The following is a 21,571-nucleotide window of genomic DNA, read 5'->3' on the forward strand; positions in this document are numbered from 1 at the left end:
TATACAAAAAGCATAAGAATATAAATGACTAAATAATATAAATGTAAAGTTTGGTCTAATAGCTATATGCTGAATCTGACAAATAGAATATACATGTAAAAAGATATTTATGGAAAATTTACAAAAACAGATCATGTATCTACACTACAAAGAAAAAGATCTCAATCATATTTTAAAAAAATTGAAATATGACAGGCTTCAGAATCTTATTTGAATTAAATTAAACTAGAAATAAACAAACTAGAAATAAACACAACCCACGACAAAGCACATTCTCCTAAACATTCCTGGGTTAAATAGGAAATCAAAATGGCAATCATAAATTAGAAAATAATACAGTTGACCCTTGAATAAAACAGGGTTTAGGGGCATCAACCCTCTGTACAGTGGAAAATCCACATATAACTTATAGTCGGCCCTCTGTATTCATGCTTCTTCCAAGTTCTCAGTTCTTACATATTTGCATCTACAGATCGTGTAGCACTGCAGTATTTACTATTGAAAAATATCTACAGACAAGTGGACCTATGCAGTTCAAACCAGTGTTGTTTAAGGGTCAACTGCAATTTATAAAATTTGCTCAGGACAAAACATCTATCTTTGCATACAAGTCTGATCAATTCCTTATAACAGAGGTATTGTAGAGGTGAAGGTCATTGGAGTTGAGGAAGTCACAGAAGTTTTTGACTAAGAAATTAAATTGGTCATCCATGTGATCAATGGAATTCCCCCATACGATAGCAAGAATTTAGGCAAAGCCAAGAGATGGGTGCCAAAGTGCCCAATGAATTTGGAAAAGTCACCAAGAGGTAAACAGATGATAGAAGTCAAGGGATAACAATCCAGAAATTTACAGCAATTTATTAGACGAAAGGAGTATTATACAGTGCTTGATTTTCACTCCAATAATAAAGGTGTAACATCAATTCCTTAAGGGTGCTAGCCAGATTGATGATAAACATTTATTGAAAACTTAATACAAAGAGGTTCTAACCACTTACCATCTTAGTAGTTTGATCAAACCAGCTATAAGAAATACTTGCATGGAAGTGTCTAGATATAAGGATACATAAGATGTATACAAATTCGAAACAAAGAATGTCCATACAATTTATGTGAATAAATGAACAGGAGCTAGGAGAAGGTAGCCAATGCATCTTCTCATCTTACCCTTAAGACAGATTTTTACTTATAGAGGGTTCATCCATACATTGACAAAATAAGTATGAACATCTTTAGGCTACTTTATACTATAATCAGTAGTTCCAATAAAGTTTGATGCTTTCTTGGCTAGCCCTGGACTTGATCTTAAACTGCTAAAATCTGTTATTTCCATCAGCATGTAAAGTTTCCAGAGAGCTAAATGGTATATTATATTAAGAAGCCTTGGGAAAGAAACAATACCTTGTTAGTGGAGTTGTTTTTTCCTGGGAAACAAGAATGAGTTTTTCAACTCTGCAAAAAAAACAGATAAATTTTTAGTTTAATGCAAATAACACCAACCTGTAATTTTTGCTGCCTTTTCCTCTTGGTTCACTCGGTTCTCATCATCATCTTCATTATCTTCCTCAAAGTCATCTAAATTGCCAATGTCAGCTTGCTTCATACTCATCAAACTAGCCAAACTTTGCATGTCTTCATCCCTATATCAATGATAATACACAATTTATTAAATGACATTACCTTCAAAAGGGTTGTTTCTTAAGAAAATAATATTAATACATTTCTTCTTTCTAAACATTAACAAGACTTTTTAAACAGTTATACAAAACTACTGAGCAATCTAAATATTCATTCATTAATTTTTAAATGGCACATTTAATTAATAGAAAGCAAACAGGATTAAAACTAACTGGTTAGGAGTTAGTTTAATTCTGTGCTACAGATCTAAAATTTTCTTCATGGAATTAAAGTATGGTTTTCTGATCATGGAGTCTGGAAACAAAAACTTGTTTCATAAAACAATGGGATAGTTTGCAAATCAGATGAGATCTAGACTTTAACAATATTCAAGTTTGCAGAAGGAATTAGAATAGAAATTCTTAATCTGAAGTCCATGAACCCTTTTGGTTTTGTGGGTAGGAGTAAAAAGAAGTGGTAAACCCCTGTAAATTATATTTAAATCTTGTTTAGCTGTGCATTTTTCTCAAAGGAGTTAAAACTCCCCTAAAGTTAAAAAACTACAGTAATTGAACTAGCACTCAAAAGCCTAGCCTTTTTAAGAATTACAGGATAGAAAATGACTTGGGTTAGTTAAATACCATACATTTGACAAAATGTAAAAATATCTTGAAGTATTTTAAGTATAAATTTATAAAGTTTACATTAAATACTCTAAATGTTAAATAATTTAAGTTTTCTTGACCTATTATTTTACTTTAAATTTCAAATAAACTACAGTGAATGAAACATATTTCTAACATGATACATACTAACTAAATTTCAATCTGCTATACTTCCTCCAAATTCAGAAAACTGAATTAAAACACTGTTTCTCATGTTTTTACCACAATAAAATAAAAACAAAACAAAACCACTGTTTCCTTTGCAAAGTAATGCTTGTTAACATTCACTTCTAGGGCTTCCCTGGTGGCGCAGTGGTTGAGAGTCCGCCTGCTGATGCAGGGGACACGGGTTCGTGCCCCAGTCCGGGAAGATCCCACATGCCGCGGAGCAGCTGGGCCTGTGAGCCATGGCCGCTGAGCCTGTGCGTCCAGAGCCTGTGCTCCGCAACGGGAGAGGCCACAACAGTGAGAGGCCCGCGTACCGGGGAAAAAAAAAAAAATTCACTTCTAAATATGGTATGATTTTGCAGGCTAAACTGGTTTTTGAAATTCTTTGCATTTTATCTCATATAAGCTTAGAGTTAACAAAATCATTTCCCCCTTTTAAGACAAATTTAGTGGCACAAAGTCTGCATGGACAAAAACAGTTGTATTACCTTATATGAATGTCTTACAAACTGCTTTTCCATCACCAGGGTATAATTTCAATATATAACAGTGTTCTTAAAATGTTAACTTGCTTAATTTTATTTCCTATATTTTCACCCTGAACATTCTTCTTTGGGAAAGGTGAGTAGGCAAGGAATGAGGAGATAGAGAGGTGGTTTAGGGTGTTCTGAGAGCATTCTCCACTCAAATTGAGACATTTAGTTTGAATTTCCTCTCACCCAAATTCCAATGAATGGTGCTAAATCACTTACTGCTTCTGCCCAGCGGAAAGGAGTCCACCACCTTCAAAAGATCTTCTCTGACTTTTTCTCTCTTCTTTCTGTGTTTCCTTTCCTTTCATTTTGGCTTGAACTTCAGAGTAAGGTCTATATTTTAAACTTTTCAATATTTAAGTCTACAATTTAAAGTCCTGAGATGAAAGACTAATTGCTTCCATCCTGCACTGTCCCTCTACCACACTCACATAGAAGCCAACTTTCTAGAGAAGAGGCTTACTGTTATCTACCAAGTCATTTGTTGCCCTGAAGATGAGTGCCAAACATCTCTTTTTGACTGACGCACAGAATCCAGTCTAATCAGTCAAGTAGACATGGCCAATTATAGTAACCGCATTCCACTAAGTCAAACACATTCAGAACTGTGATGCAGATTAGACTGAAATGTTCATAGCTGCCTTCTTCCTATCACCTTTTAAGTCTCAGGCACAGAATTTCCATTTCTCCTCTCACTGATTTTCCACTCCAAGTAGGCGCTAACCCTTTCATTACACCCAAAACTCGCACTTACCATTGATTTGACTGTATGGAACAACTAAGATAAATAATACTAATTTTTTCCTGTTCTAGGTATGTTTACCTCTTTTTTTTTTTTTTTTTTTCTGGTACGCGGGCCTCTCACTGTTGTGGCCTCTCCTGTTGCGGAGCACAGGCTCTGGACGCGCAGGCTCAGCGGCCACAGCTCACGGGCCCAGCTGCTCCGTGGCACGTGGGATCTTCCCAGACCGGGGCACGAACCTGCATCCCCTGCATCAGCAGGCGGACTCTCAACCACTGCGCCACCAGGGAAGCCCTGTTTACCTCTTTTTAACCAGTTAGAATTTTACTCTTTTAGGAGACTAGAACTGGGTGTAGGAGTTATCTTTGTGCAATGCCTATTCAGTGCTTAAGAAGTGATATTTGAAAGAGATAATGGTCATAGCAAACTGGTTACGTAACTGTACTGTACCTTCCTATACAAGTTTTGTAAGGCTGAGCCAAAGAATATGCATTGGCAAAAGTTCCTTTAATTCTTTCATTCCTCTCATCCTAAACTTTTCACTTTGGCTTCCTCTCATGCCTCAGCTGCAACAAACAGCTCTACAAATTGAACTGTGGACTTCAGAGTACAACTACTTACACTGAAGACACTGAAATATAAAACAGACCCTTATGATAACCTATAATATACAACTTAAATTTTTGAAAATTGCTATAGTCACTTTTATATTATTGATCATTCTCTACAGTTGAAAGAGACTATAAATAACAAGGAGTACATCTAATTCAGCCTCTGAAACAAAGAATTGGCCGGAATGATAGGTATGCGGTAGGATATTCTCAACTGTTAACAGTTTACTAAGTCAAAAGCTATTTACGCACCGTGTTTTAAAATATACTCTAAAACAGCTTATTTGATAAAAGGAACTTACGTGGCTTTTCCTTCCCGAAGGAAAATGCAAGATAATGAAAACTGAAGAGTGGCAGATACAACTTTTTTAGACAATGGCTTGAATTTTAACTTGACATCAGTCTGAGTTGGCATTGGGCTTGCATACTGTTTCATGTTGATGCTGGTGGTAGCAAGAGCTTTCCTTCGACCAGAAGGGGATTCCTGGAAGGTAAAAAATCATTATGTAATTTGGAGTTACTTACTTCATAGCCAAATATTTTTGAATGTTCTTTTAATAATATGATTAAATAGCAGTTGAGACTTCCCTTTCCAATGAATTCCTATAACATAATGTTGAAAAAAATTGTAATAAGGTTATATCACAACTTTCATATCTTTAAGTAAGTAAGGCAGATAGAAAATTGGAGAGAGCTGTCTCAGAGAAATAAGGGAAGACTAGAACAATCCTAAATATCTCAGGAAAGGAAAAGCAAGGAATGCAAACTAGGACAGAAGGTCTCCAGGGTTCCTGTAAAAAGAGGATCTAGCACAAGGCTAGGTATCAAAAGTACTCAACAATTGTTTTCCTTACTTTAATTATATTTAATGTACCCTAGCGATATCTCTTCTTTCTGAACAATTCCAGTTTCTTATAGAACCCCAGCCTCTGTGGCATTCTACCTCGTTTTTTCTGCAGTCTCTGAACTCTATCTATCCTGCACTTTGAGAGTTAATTCTTCCCAGGGCCTTTTCTGCTCACTCCAGTCTAAAGTCCTCTCTTCCTTCCCTAAGATCACATAAAATCAAGTTAGAAAGAATTGGGTTCTCTTATCCTATGCCTGTGGTGGACACTGCTAATCGACCCCAGCAGATCCCAAGTCTTCTCCACACAGCTCTTGCCAATTCACTAGAAATGGAACACAGAATGAAACCTATTTGCTATCAAAGATGTTTAACATTCCATTAATAAGCTATCTCATTTCAAAATTATCCTTTATAGCATAATAGCTTAGGAAAATAATGAAAAGAGAACAGCAAAATAATGACTGGGCATTAACTATGTATAAGACATGGTGTCAATTCTGGAAAGATATGAAGATGAATAAGACATAATTCTTGACTATGTATTCTAATGGTAGGGGGAAATCCTAGATATAGGGTAATATATAAATAATGTAAACCCAAAGTCATATACCAGCAATCCTTGGGCTTTACTGGTCTCAGAGTTCAGACCTAAAATAAAACCTAATTTCCAAGCAGTGTGACCTTGAGTAAGTCAGTAAACTTGAGCCTTGGTAATCTTCCCTATAAAATAAGGAGACTAAATAGATATCCATTCAAACTCTACAATGGTTTTTTATAAAATTACTCAATTTTCCAACCAAGGCAGGAAAAACTACCATTAACTTCTGAATTATTATTTAATAAATCCTTATTTGTCCTTTGATTGACAAACTTGCCCAAAATAAGGATATATTAATTTAATCAAAATATTAAAATGGCCTTTTTCCAAAAAAATGACATTTCTGCCAGCAGAACAAGTAAAAATGTAACGTAGTATCCCTAAAGAATACCTTGTTTTAAAATGTGGTCTTATCTGTCAGATTATGCACAGCAATATTATACAGAACTATTAGTGCATGTAGATACTTTATGAATGAATTTCAAAAATGCATCAAGCTCTTGAGAAGGATTTAAGCCCTCTCAGAAGAAATACTTAAGAATATGCAAATACCCCCAACTGAATCAAGTTGAACAGATGTGACTATCCCAAACAATACAAGTGTTCTTTCCCTGGTCGCTACTGTCAATCAAAGAATAAGATTAAGGTCCAAGGTTCCGACAATGTGCAAAATGAAAAAGTATGATCAGGGAGTATCAATTTATTACACTGATATGAACAATAATCTCTTATTGTACCTTTAGAATAGCTAACAACTACTACATAAAATATAGGATTTAAAGCCTCTGTTTTGAAAGCATGACATAAAAATTGCTACATATTATTTTCAGATTTGTTAAACAAATCTTTCACAAAATATGACATTGATCACTTAAGAGTAATTATTTAATTTTATAACCAAATAAACTATAAAAATTAAGATAACTTGGAAATGAGCATAATTTTGAAAGCCTAGTTTAAGGATGATTCCTGCAAAATCTAGTTTTGATGATTAACATTCTGTCAATTTCATTTTTAAGGTAAAAATTACGTAGAAAGGTTTTCTGCTGAACTCAGAGTTTTAAAGTATTTGGTATATTGGTATCTCTGAAACAAAAGGAAATGAAAGCTACTAAATTCTAAACACAATAGAATTAGCTGTACCACTTAATTAAGCAATTACTTGCTCAGCAACAATGAAAATGGCCCCTTGTAAGGTCTGAGCAGGTGAGCAGAATAAGAGCTCTTTTGAGTCTACAACATCCATTTCTAATATTAACATAGGATCTCACTTAGAGTCTGTGTCCTTGATGGGAAAAGGGGCCTAAATGATGTTTCTAGTAATTCTTTACCCAGCTCAGTCATTGTTTTCTTCTTTAAAATTAGCTAGTCATAGAAAATGCATTTTTTACAAGAACAATAATGAGAAAGACATAAGGATCTTTCATGGCTCTAATCCCAGCTCCACGAATCTTCACTGTTTATAACCATCAAGTTTATATATTTACCCACCCAAAATTGATATCATTGTTATCATCAGTTCTATAAAGAAGAATAAAATAACTGATTACACTGCTATATGTCTTTCGTACACTTCTGTACTTCCTTAAAACACCAGGGGTCAGCCTGGCAGAGAGAGTTTAGAGAGAATTATACTGTTGTCAAAGTCCTAATGTTATTTCATTTCGCATGAAGGTTGGATAAGAGCAGAGAAGTAAAAGAAAGAAAGAGTAAGAGGAACCCTTAGAGAAAGGACGTTAGATAACAGAAGTCAATAAGAAGTGAATGTTTACATATGTCTAAGACTAAGTTTCTGACTGTGGGCTCATGTTTATACCTCTGTTTACATGTGAACCTGGCAGTATTCGGGGAATTACTTCAAAATCCCTAAAGCAGAAGTTCTTAAACTTCAGTGCTTATTAAAAAACAAAAATAAAACTAAGAAAGCTTTAGATAGTTTAGATACCTGGATCTCACCCCTAGAGATCCTGAACTAGTAAAACTAGAGATGGGCTCAAGAATCTGCTGCATTTCTAAAAATAATAAGTACCCCCCTCCTATTTCCCATCCTGTCCCTCCCAGAAGCACACCCCTTCTACCAGGTGATTCTGATCCAGTTAATCGAAAATCACACTTTCAGAAATACTTCCCCTAAGGAAATTACTACATAAAAGAAATTTTAATCTCATTTTTCATAACTATTCTCTGTTATAAAAAAGACTTAGCCTATATATTTCCATTTCTTTGAGATTCCACCTTATTACAGTTTTAATCAGACAAATCTGAATTAGAATGTGACACCAGCACTTATTCACTAGCTAATCTTTGGCATATTCACGTATCTGAGCCTCAGTTTCACACTCTCAGACTGGCAAGTATTTTCAAGTTTGGATAATACCAAGTGTTAATAAGGATGAGGGACAATGCAAACTCTCTTAACACTACTGGAGAGAGTTTTGATGGATACAGCCATTTTGGAAAACAATTTGACATTACCTCGTAAAGTTGAACAGATGAATACTTTACGACTCAGCAATAATTCCCATCCTAGAAATATGTCCTAAATAAATTCTTGCAGTAACATATGAAAATACCTAGTAGAGTTTTTAGCATATAGTAGGTATTGAATAAACAGTATTTATTATTAATATTTATGGACCATGAATAATATTAATATTATTTATATAATATTAATATTATATAATTATAATATTATGAACATCTGGAGAGAACATCGCTTGTCCAAATTATTCAAGTTAGGGTCTTCTTACAGAATAGTTCATTATATAATGTTTCATTTATTATGTACCCCAAGATAAATACAATTAATATAATGCCTCTCCTATTAAAATATTTGACTGATTTTCTCTACCTATTAAAACATCAAATAAAATAAACCACCTGCTAGAAATTTAACTCTTTCTCCCATATTAAGAAAACGGGGTTGGGGGAAGGAGAGAAGGAGCTTACTTAGATTTTATGATTTTTCCGAGCTTTATTACACAGAATGTTCTAAAAAATTCTGTCATGTACTAATACCTTAATTATCAGGTTTTTTATAACACACTGAAAATTAATGGCATTATCATTTGAGGTTTTTTTTTTTAACTGTGGAATACATCACACATACTAAAGTATAAAATATACAGGTACTACTTAATGAATAATAAAATGAACATCCTGTACCGACCATCCTGCTCAAGAAACAGAAAAATACCAGTACCTTAAAATCTTCATTTTCCCTCTGAAATTGCATCCGTCCCATTCCCTCCTCCAAAGGTAACCAGACCCTGAATTTTGGGTTACTTCTTCCCTTCCCATTTTCAAAAAAGGAATACTACCTATGTATGCATCCCTAAAGAGTATATTACTAATGAATGGATAAACAAGAAGTGGTATATCCATACATTGGAATATTCAGCCTTCAAAGGAATGAAATTCTGACACACCCTACATCATGAATGAACCCTGAGGACATTTTACTAAGTGAAATAAGCCAGACACAAAAGGACAGATATTGTATGATTCCACTTATATGAGAAATAGGTACATTTATAGAGACAGAAGGTAGAACAGAGATTACCAGGCAATGAGAGGAGGGGAGATGAAGAGTTATTGTTTAATGGGTAAAGAGTTTGTATTTGGGATGATGAAAAAGTTCCAGAAACAGACAGTGGTAAAGGTCATACAATACTGTCAGTGTAGTTAATGCCACAAACTGCACACTTAAAAATATTTAAAATGGTAAATTTTATGTTATGTATATTTTACCACAACAAAAAATGAAAAAAGAATATATTGTCTAGTTCTGCATGCTTTTTAACTTTTTATAATGAAACAACATTAACATTTTTGCAACTTGTTTCTTATGTTCATCACTAAGTTCTTGATATTTGTCTATGTTGATGTGTACAGCTGTAATTCATTAAATTTCACTGCTCCTAGTATTCTATTACATGAGTATTCTACAGTTTACCTATCCATTTTACTGTTGATGAACATGGTTGGTTGAGTTTTATTTATTTATATGGAATTATTAACAAAGCTATCAATATTCTTATGTCTATATCCTCATGCACACATGCAAGAATTTGCCTAGGATATATTTCTAGAATGGGCCATAGGATATGTACATGTTCAGCTTTACCAGAAAATGTCAAATTGTAATCCAAAGTGGCTTTATTAATTTACATTCCCTAAGTGTTTCCATTGTTCCATATTTATCAACACTTGGTATTTTCTTTTTCATTTTTGCCAATCTGAGATTATTAAATATTACCTCATTACAGTCTTAATTGCATTCCCCTGATTACTAATGCATCGATTATCCTTTCATAGTTTATTGGTCACGTGTTTCCTCTTCTGTGAAATCTTTTGTACTTTTTCCTACCATGCTGTTTATCTTTTGATTACTAATTACATATGCATTCTGGTACTGAACCCATTGTCACTTATATGTGCTGTAAACATCTTCTTTCAGTTTTTAGCTTGTATTTTCATTCCTTGTGGAATCTTCTGAATGAACCCAATTTCAAAGGCAACATTTTCCTTTATGGTTTGTGGTTTTGCATTTTGCTTGAGAAAATCTTCCCAACCCTGAGGTCATAAAGCTTTCCTCCCACTCCTTCAAAACTTTTATACCTCTGCTTTTCATATTTAAGAGTCATTGCCATCTGGAATTAATTTTTGTGTACGTTTTCAGATAGGGATCCAATTTCACTTTTTAAAAAATTATGGGTAAATAATTATCACAGCACTATTTATTAAATAGTCCACATATATCCATCCTTTCCCCCATCTAGAATGCCCACTCTACCAAAAATCTGGTCTCAATATACAGGTCAATGATTTCTAATTTGGTACCACTAGCCAGTTGTTCTAACCTCACAACAAGACAATATTGCCTTAACTACCAAAGCTTTATCTTTTGGGATAATTTAAGATTTTTTTAACCTTGAATCTATGGCAGATTAATGTGGTAAATTAGTAGATTTTCTAGAATTAAAGCAACTCCACATTCCTGGGAAACATTCAAAAAACATCCAAAGTTACCTGAGAGCCTGTTTCCTTTTGGGGAAGGTTTCTAATTACTGATATAATTTCTTTAATGATTACAGAGGTAGATGTACAATGTCTCCCTAAATCAGTTTAGATAAGTATTCTGCCAATATTTCAAATTTAGTAACACAAAACTATTTAAAAATATCTTTTTACTATTTTAATCTCTGCAGAATTTATCGTTTTGTACATTTCTTTATTCCCAGCACTGTTTGTGCCTTCTCACACTCTTTTGTTCCTAGATAATGCTTGTTATAAATTGTCTCTTTCATTGGGCGTTCCAAATCAGTGACTTTTAGCTTTCTTGATTCTTTGGAGTGAATGTATATTTCTATTTCAGTAGTTTCTGCTGCTCTTTATTCCACCTATTTTCCTTGGGTATATTCTGTTCTAACTCCTGAATTCGGAGCATTACTTCTTTCCTGATGTAAGCATTTAAGGCTATATATTTCTCTAAGCACTGCTTTAAATATGTCTCACATTTTTAGTATGAATTATTTTTGTTATTCTGTAGTTAAATATTTTCTAATCTTTCATTACAAGTTCTTTGACTCATAAGATGTTTATAAACTTTTTTCTTCTTTATGGAGTTTTTCTACTTATCTTTATGTAATGATTACTATTTAATTGATTTAGGGTCACAGAATGTAATTTTTGTAATGTTAATCTTTCAAAATGTATTAAGACAAGCTTTATAGCCTGACTTATGATCAGTTTTCATAATTGATCAGGGTCTTTAAAAGTATTTAACTGGTGTGCATGCACTGCTGTCTATTTTCACAACAGGATCATTTTTATGCAAAGTCACCTATCGCACCAAATCATGGTATTTCCTATGTGATAAGGACAAACAGAGCAGTAGAAATTTCAAATGTGACGTTATGGGACATTTTCTAAAGGACACAAATCAAAAAATAAATAAGTGAAAGAATTGAGAAGCTGCTCACAGACTTCATCGCAGGCTCCTCTTGCTCTTTCTGATATAACCTTTTATTTTAGGATTGTCTCTTGTAAATAGCATGTATCCAGAAAATTTTTGAATCCAGTCTGATAATCTGTCTTTTACTGGAGAGTTTAGATGAACGGTTCTCAAATGTTTTTATCTCAAGACCCTTTTACATGCTTTAATTGAGAACTACAAAGAGCTTTTGTTTATGTGGGTTATGCCTGTCAATATTTGCCCTACAAAAAAATATCAGAAATTTAGAAATATTTCGTTCATTCAAACATAACTAATAAACTCATACGTTAACATATTTTTATGAAGAATATATATACTTTCTTTTTTAAGACTATATTTTTAGAGCAGTTTGAGGTGTGCAACAAAACTGAGAGGGAGGTAAAGAGATTTCCCATAGATCTCCTGCTCCCACACGTGCACAGCCTACCCCATTATCAATATCACTCACCAGAATGGTAAACTGTTTACCACAGACAAACCTACACTGACATATCATAATCACCCAAAGTCCATAGTTTACTTTAGGGTTCACTCGCAGGCTGTACATTCTATTGGTTTGGACAGATTTTTAATGACATATACCCATCATTATGATATATAGGGAATTTCACTGCCCTAATCATCTTCTGTGTTCTGCCTATTCATCTCCTCCACACCCCACCACTGGCAACCACTGATCTTTTTACTGTCTCCATAGTTTTGCCTTTTCCAGAACATCAACTAGTTGTAATCATACAGTATATATAGCCTTTTCAGATTGGCTTCTTTCATTCAGTAATATGCATTTAAGGCTCCTCCATGGCTTTTCTCTTTAACACTGAATAATATTCTATTGTCTGTATGTACCACAGTTTATCTATTCATCTACTGAAGAATATCTTGGTTGCTTCCAAGTTTTGGCAATTATGAATAAAGCTGTTATAAACATCCATGTGCAGGTTTCTGTGTGGACAATGGTTTTCATTTCCTTTGGGTAAATATCAAGGAGTGAGATGCTGGATCATATGGTAAGAGTATGTTTCATTTTGTAAGAAAGTGCCAAACTGTCCCAAAGTGGCTGTACCATTTTGCATTCCCACCAGCAATGCATGAGAGTTCCTGTTGCTCCACATCCTCTCCAGCATTTGGTGTTGTCAGTGTGACAGATTTTGGCCATTCTAAGAGGTGTGTGGTGGTATCTTGTTGTTTTAATTTGCATTTCCCTAATGACATATGATGTGGAGCTTTTTTTTCATATGCCTATTTGCCACCTGTATATCTTCTTTGGGGAGGTGCCTCTTAAGGTTTTTGCCACATTTTTTAAATTGAGTTGTTTGTTTTCTTACTTGTTTCTTTGTATATTTTGGATAACAGTCCTTTATCAGATGTGTCTTTTGCAAATATTTCCTCCCTGTCTGTGGTTTGTCTTCTCATTCTTTAGCAAAACAAAAGCTTTCAATTTTGATGAAGTTGAACTTACCCATTATTTTTTCATGGATCATACCTTTGGTGTGGTATCTAAAAAGGCATCATCCTACCCAAGGTCATCTAGGTTTTGTCCTGTGTTATATTCTCAGAGTTTTACAGTTTTGCATTTTACATTTAGGTCTATGATCCACTTTGAGTTAATTTGTGTGAAGGGTGTAAAGTCTCTGTCTGGATCCATCTTTGTGCAAGTGGATGTCCAGTTGTTCCAGCACCATTTGTTGAAAAGAATACCTTTGCTCCACTGTGTTGCTCCCTTGTCAAAGACCAGTTGACTATATTTATGAGGGCCTCTTTCTGGGCTCTCTGTTCCATTAGGTGTCTATTCTTTTGCCAATACCATACTGTCTTGATTACTATAGCTTTGTTTTAAGCCTTGAATTTAGGTAGTGTTGGTCCTCCAACATTGTTCTTCTCTTTTACTACCATGTTGGGTGTTCTGGGTCTTTGCCTCTCCATATAAACTTTAGAATCAGTTTGTTGATATCCATAATATAACTTGCTGAGATTTTCACTGGGATTGCACTGAATATTTAGATCAAGTTGGAAAGAAGTGACATCTTGACAATATTGAGTCTTTCTATTCATGAACATGGAATATCTCTCAATTTATTTAGTTCTTTGATTCTGTTCATCAGAGTTTTGTAGTATTTCTCATATAGGTCTTGTACATATTTTGTTAGATTTATAGCTAAGTATTTCATTTTGGGGGGTGATAATATAAATGGAATTATGCTTTTAATTTCAAATTCCTCTTTTTCATTGTTGGTATATAGGAAAGCAAATGACTTTTGTATATAAATCTTGTATCCTGCAACCCTGCTATAATGACTCATTAGTTCTAGGAGGTTTTTTGTTGATTCTTTCAGATTTCCTACATAGATAATCATGTATTCTGTGAACAAAGACAGTTTTATATCTTCCTTCCCAATCTGTATACTTTTAATTTCCTTTTCTTCTCTTATTGCATCAGCAAGGACTTCCAGTATGATGTTGGAAAGATCACATATATGTTCCATCACATATATCTTTATGCATTGGGAAACTATCAAACTTAACGTGGTGAGTGTTAAGTTTTTCACAATTCTAATTTTCACTTGAAAGCTTGAATTTTATCATTGGCAACGAACAATTCCAGTCACTTAACCTTTAAGTAGCAGGCTCACTGTGTTCAGTTTCAAGAAAACCTTCACCAAATAAATATCCAAGTGTGAATAACAAGTTTATCTCTTAGCTGTTTTTTCAAGTAAAAATGGTGTTTCAGGATAAAAATGTGTTTAGTTTAGTTTACAACTCAATCACACAAGTGCTTTTTCTTGAATAACTTTGTCCTTTGCAATGCAGTATAACTGCTTTATGCTTACTTATTTTTGTCACAAAGAATATTAAAAAACTAGTACTCAAGGGACAAAATTTAATAATAATTTTATTATAACATCAAGAATATATTTAGTGAAACCCATGTAAGGGCTAGATCTTGGCTATAAATTTTCAAGGATGATATTGCTTCTACCCATTAATGCTAAGGATAGAAGAGGCAATTTTCCTTGTTGTTGTGTTCTGTGCAGTGAGTTCATTTCTTCTTCATCCTTACACTGACGGTATAGCTCTGGGATGTCAATTTTGTGCAACAAGAGGATCTTATTAGACATTCCATCTTGGGGGAATGGGAGATACCAGACTTCTTCTGCATCTTCATGCAGTGGTAAAAGTAGTAAGTCATGGGTTTAGTAGAACCCCTCAGTGGGAAAGCTACTATGAATGCTTAGCTTCTAGATGTCCTGCTTTGAACTTTTTAAAAAAGACTTCTTTGGGTTCTGTCTATGTGGGTCACTTCAAGAGTGCATTTATAAATATCACTTGGTCATATCTTACCTGACTTTTTAGCTATTTTCCAAATGGGGTGTTATTCATGCTATCTAGTCTGTCACATTGCCAGAAGCAGAATTCCTCATTTGAATTTTACAGGAAAAGAACTGAGCATTTTGATAAAGAAATAACCATCACAACCAGGTTCACTTGTCTCACATTGACCTAAGCTCTTCAATTTAGTAATTCTTAATGACTTATTAAGATTGTTTAACAATTTATTTTATTGGAATTCTCTAGATGTGAACCTGTGATCATCAATGCAATCATGCCACTCTCTTATTGTTTTGCCTGTTTAGATGCTATGTCTCAGCATCACTGTAAGCAAGTAGTAAGTACTTGATGGTAAATCAATGCTTGCAGCACATACCTTTCTAGAATCTCACAGTCTAATGCCTGATTCTGTTCATTCTTGTCCATCAGAACTCTAAATTCTGTTCTGATTCTATACTACTGAATCAGAAAACCAAGAAATGAAGTGACAGGTAGCTAGAATTCGAAACAGCATTCTAAAGACATGAGATCAGACTAATGCTTAAAAGTCAGTTATTAGATCTTGCCCTCTGTCTTATGACTATGTGAATTATTTCTTAGTAAAGAACTAACACACCCAAGTATTTGTGTAAACATCCAGTTTCTCTACTGACTCAAGAACCAAAACTGTCAAATGAGATAACGTGGAACTAGATGAGACCTTTGAAGTTTCTTAATCTAAGCTGTCACCCCAGTGCAAAAACACTTTATATCTTCTCTGACAGTTATCACGTTTGTTTCCTGATACTTTTCATTTAAATTCAACCTAAAAACTCCCAAGACTTTGTTCTTTCTAAAACAAAATAATTTGGTGCACTACATATCAAGGTCAACAGTTTGGCTTTATTCTACATACTTGCTGAGAGCCTATTTTGTATCTAACATTCTCTCATTTAACTCTGTGATAACATTTTAAATTTTATTTTAAAGTGATAAAAAGTCAATCTAGAAGTCAAACTGTCCTAACTTTTTCAAAATTGTGATGCTAAGTCCTCTGAGCTGTCACAAGCACTGCATTTCTTGGGCCATGCTGAAAAGATCTTTGCTTCATCAGCAGACCAAAATGGGATACTATAGAATTTAATTTGGAGTCCATGGAGCAATTAAATGCTAAAGCAGACATGCCATAAGGAGCTCTCTCAACCACAAAGACTTAATTAGAAACCATGTCAGCTAAAATAACCAACTTAGATGGTTGGATGGAAGAGAGTTTGGTAGCACAAATGTAAATTGAAAGAATCAACATTGAAAATCAGTTTAGATATGTACTTTAAAACATTTATAAAAATTATTACATGGATTTTAGAATAAAATCTAAAATCCCTCTAAAAATATCTAAATAAAAAAACCCTCAACCTTCTCAAATAGAGGGAAACTCCAGATATACATAAAAATACAAGTTAAAGTATTTAAGTCAAATATCTATATAAGTTGCAGATTGTCCAAATTAAAAGATATATATATATGAGACCTTAAATTAAGTCTACTATAAAATTGCCAAACAGCAGATTATATCAACCCTGTAATCCTAAAGAAAGCCACTAAAAGTTTACTCATATTCTTGTATGTAGTTTTTTAACCTTAAACAGAAACTACACTACCATATTTTAAAGTAAGTTTTCAGTAGGTGTTCTAAGGGAGTTAGAATCATTTGTTTAAAGACCTTCTACTCAAGGATTGTTATTCATGGCCAGGACTTGAACGATTGTGCTGATAATGACTCCCAAATCTTCATAACTGACTGACCTACTCCTGTGTTCCAGACCCAAGCACTCAAGTGCCCACTGTCTATTTTCACCCACATCACAAACATAACATAGCCAAACTGAACTCCTCTCCATCCCTTCGGCTGTTTCTTCCCTGAGTTCTCATCTCAGTGAATTGTACTGCCATTCATCAAGCCTCCCACTCTCAGGACTCGCCAAACCAAGTTGTCTCTAACTGCTAAATCTTTCCAGAATCTGGACCCTTTCTTTCCATCTCCAATGCCACTTTTTCCTAAATTCAAGCATCAACATCTATGAACAGACCACTGCCATAGCCTCGGGATTTCTCTAGTCTCTACACACCTAGGTTTCATCTCCCATAATTCTTTAAGGCTGACCACTTGTTTTAATGCTATACCTTTTTTTCTCGTTATGAGAAAATTCATCACAGAAAATTATAACCACAGAGAGTAGTACAAAAAAAGAATCACTCAAAACTTTACCAACTAGCTGAAACCACTGCTAATATTTTGACATATTTTCTCGTTATTTTTAAATAGTTGAGATGATACTGTTTGTAAAATCTTATGTCTTTTAAAGTTAACATTATAAATTTGTAAACCTAAATTTTAGAAGTTGCACATATATTCTGAACTATGGTTACACCACAAATGTACGTAACTGTCCCCATTAACATTTAGGTCACTTCATATTTGTCACTAAGAAATGATGCTGCAATGAACATTTTTCTGCCCAAAATATTTCTGGCATTTCTGACTGCTTCTTAGGACTGATTTGTAGAAATGGAATTTCTGAATAAAGTAATTGAATGCTTTACAAAGAAATCATACCAAGTTATAACCTACCATGTATAACAGCGCTTGTCTCATTCACCACACCCACACCAGCACTATTACATATTTTTAAATCTTTGCTAAACTGTTAAGAGAAAACTTGTATCTCACTGATTTAATTTGCATTTCTTTAATAACTCATGACCTTGAATATATTTCTGTGTTTATTAGCCATCTATACTTTCTCTTTTGTAAAACTAGTCATGCCCTTAAAAAAATATATTTCTAGAGCTCTTTAAATATTGAAAATGTTAGCCTTTTGTCTGCCACTTTTGTTGCTAATATATTTAATATCTTCCTGCTTTGCCTTTTAATCTCATGATTTAGAAACCTTATATTTTCCTTAGTACACAAATAATGCAGGTTCACTGTAAAAAACAACAAAACACAGAGAAGTAAAAAAAGCACATGAAAATGATACATAATCCCAGCACTAGAGTTAAGCTTTTTTTTTTTTTTTTCCCCTGTACGCGGGCCTCTCTCACTGTTGTGGCCTCTCCCAGTGCGGAGCATAGGCTCCGGACGCGCAGGCTCAGCGGCCATGGCTCACAGACCCAGCCGCCCCGCGGCATGTGGGATCTTCCTGGACCGGGGCACGAACCCGTGTCCACTGCATGGGCAGGCGGACTCTCAACCACTGCGCCACCAGGGAAGCCGGAGTTAAGCATTTTTATACTGTTATTTGTTTTTCTAGTTTATTTGTGTACTCATTTTTAAGAAAAATTGGATCATACACTGTACATATTCTTTTATAAACTACTCTTTTCATTAAAATATGATGAATATACATCTGCATCAATAAATATTTTGACATGATGCTATTTACAATGGCTACAAATATTCCGTTCTATGGACATTACAATTTAATCTCATGTTTTTGGACACTGAGATCGTTTCTAATTTTTCATATTATAAGCAATAACCAAGTGAAAATTCTTAGTTAATTCTTTACATTCATACTTAAGTATTTCACTAAGTTAAATTTCTGTTGGTTGAATAACTGGACCAAAAGTATGCACATTTTAAAACTTTATATGGCTGCCATTATTTATCCTCTAGAAGTTATACCAAATTATACTCCCATTGACTGGTACACCTTAGCCAACAATAAGTCTTTTTTTTTTTTCGGTACGCGGGCCTCTCACTGTTGTGGCCTCTCCCGTTGCGGAGCACAGGCTCTGGACGCGCAAGCTCAGCGGCCATGGCCCACGGGCCCAGCCGCTCCGCGGCATGGGGAATCCTCCCGGACCGGGGCACGAACCCGCATCCCTTGTATCGGCAGGTGGACTCTCAACCACTGCGCCAGCAGGGAAGCCCCAACAATAAGTCTTAATACGATTTTAAAATATATATTAGTTTTGATTTTTATGTAGACAAACCTATGTACATTTTCCTCAGTGATTTCTTTCCCACTGCTTAGAAAGTTCTTTATCCATTGATTCAACAAATATTCACTTTTATTCTCTTTTAGTTTTGTTTATTTTATTGTCTTCAATAAAATCCACTTGGAATTCCTTTTGCACTGAGGTAAGGAGCTAATTTTTCCTCCTCCTAAATAGTACCAATACTAGTCACTGTAAAATCTTCTCCTTCCATAATGGTTTAAGAAAAGTGGGAATCTTTATACAACTATTTCATGCGTATAATTTGTCAAGGTATTTCTCTGCTTCTAGGATAAAGGTAAAACTCTTTAACATAGCAAAGCTCATTGAGATATTGTCTCTGATTCTATATGAAGAAAAATCAACTGTCCCACCCCCAACTGCACTTCATGCTCTGATAATATTCTGCCACTTGTATATGCTGTTCAATTTTTCTGTGGTGACATAGCTTTATAATTCTGAGGCACAGAAGACCTTCCCAAATAAGGCACAAAACTAGCAGAAATGACAACGGAAGTTACTTTTTATAGAGTATTTACTTCATGACAGTGCTTTACTGTAATATCTCATTTGTTTCTCACAACAATCCTGAGGTAAATACTACTACTAGTTCATTTTAAAGACAGAAACTGAGGCACAAAAAGATGAAGTAACTTGCCCAAGATTACAGAGCTAGTAAGCAGAAGAGCTGAAATATGAAAACAGGTGACCTGGCTCTGCAATATGTACACTTAACCACTACACTGTACTGCATATAAGAAAAGACACAAATTTGAACATATAAATAGTATGTTTCTATGTGGTGAAAGACACCATTTGGAATTTAAAAAAAGTGACAGGTAGGGAGAAAATATCTGCAAGATATATAAAAAATAATGTACAGAATACATAAACGTCTACAAATGAGTAAGAAAATATAATCATTTCAATTAAAAATTGGCAATGGGTATCCTTGGGCAATTCACAGAAAAACATAAGTGGCCAATAAACATATAACAAGATACTCGACTTCACTAGTTATCAGGGAAACACAAACTAGAATGATAAAGAGATAGTATTTTCACCCATTAGAGTGACAAAATTAATGTCTAGTAATATCCAGTGTTGCTGAGGGTGTGGAAAATCCACTTCAATCACTGTTGGTAGGAATATAAACAGTCACAGCCTATTATGAGGATATTCCTTTAGCACTAAAACTATGAAAATAAAATAGGGCTTCCCTAGTGGCACAGTGGTTGAGAGTCCGCCTGCCGATGCAGGGGACGCGGGTTCGTGCCCCGGTCCGGGAAGATCCCACATGCCGCCGAGCGGCTGGGCCCGTGAGCCATGGCCACTGAGCCTGCGCATCCGGAGCCTGTGCTCCGCAACGGGAGAGGCCACAACAGCGACAGGCCCGCGTACCGCAAAAAAAAAAGAAAAGAAATGTCCCCTTTGACTGCACAATTCCATTTCTGGGAATCTATCATGTACACGCGCCTGAATTCTCAATGAAGTGCTATTTATAACACCATCAAGTATACTGGAAACTACCTTAACATCCATCAGCAGAAGAATGGTTAAGCCATCCATCTGCCCTATGAAAAACTGTGCAGAAACTGCACACTGTAAGTGATAAAAGCAAGTCATAAAACAATATGTAAAGTATGATCCCATTTAAGAACAGAAACTTAACAACCTCAAAATATATGTATGTTTATATAGATTCATGAAAAAAATGAAAGAAGAACTTCTCTTGGGTTGGGGGGTGCGGCTGTGCTGCACGGCTTGTGGGATCTTAGTTCCCCGACCAGGAACCGAACCCAGGCCTTCGGCAATGAAAGCGTGGAGCCCTAACCACTGAACCTCCAGGGAAGTCCCAAACTTTCCTTTTTACTTTATACATTTATTTTTTGCCTCCTTTACAATAATCACCTATTCATACTTAACATCATTTATTCTATTTAATACTTTCATAATTTCTAAAAGTTATATGTATATGGGGAGAGGGGACAAAGGAAAACATAATTAAGCTAAGGCAGGGTTTCTCAACAGCAGAACTATTGGCATTTTGGACCGAATAATTCTTTGGGTTTCTTTTTTCCCGTTTGTTTGTTTGTTTGGCAGGGGGAGGCTTTCCTATGCATTGAAGCGTGTACAGCAGCATCCTTAGCCTCTATCCACTAGATGCCAATAGCACATTCTACCTCTCTCCCACCAAAGCATGACAATCAAGAGTGTCTCCAGACATTGCCAAATGTTCCCCAAGGGGCAAAAATGCCCCACACTCCACCGACCACCACGCTGAGACCCACCAAGTTAAGGAATTAAGTATTCTGAAAAATCTCCTTAGTTCCTCTGCCAGAGTTAGAATTCCCAGCACCTGGCCCCACATGGTACCAATCATTAGCTCTGCTTCCTTGTTTGTCTCCATCAGACTGTGAGCTTCTTCAAGGCAGGTGTTTAGTCTGGTTAATCAGTTATCTCCTGGGCTGTGTTCCTCAG

The 21,571-nt window shown here is 35.0% G+C and overlaps 1 protein-coding gene across 5 annotated transcripts in view; it reads right to left on the reverse strand.

Moving 5' to 3' along the window:
• EHBP1 (EH domain binding protein 1) overlaps nt 1–21,571 on the reverse strand; it is a 347,198-nt gene that overhangs the window by 203,506 nt on the left and 122,121 nt on the right. For all 5 annotated transcript variants that reach the window (XM_065890712.1, XM_065890717.1, XM_065890715.1 and 2 more), the window contains 2 exons: nt 4,642–4,823; nt 1,504–1,643 (listed from right to left, as the gene is read on the reverse strand). In XM_065890712.1, the coding sequence (XP_065746784.1) occupies nt 1,504–1,643; nt 4,642–4,823 (322 nt within the window). The remainder of the gene's footprint in view (nt 1–1,503; nt 1,644–4,641; nt 4,824–21,571) is intronic.

This window comes from Phocoena phocoena, chromosome 14 (genome assembly GCF_963924675.1).
Source record: "Phocoena phocoena chromosome 14, mPhoPho1.1, whole genome shotgun sequence".
NCBI classification, from domain to species: domain Eukaryota; kingdom Metazoa; phylum Chordata; class Mammalia; order Artiodactyla; family Phocoenidae; genus Phocoena; species Phocoena phocoena.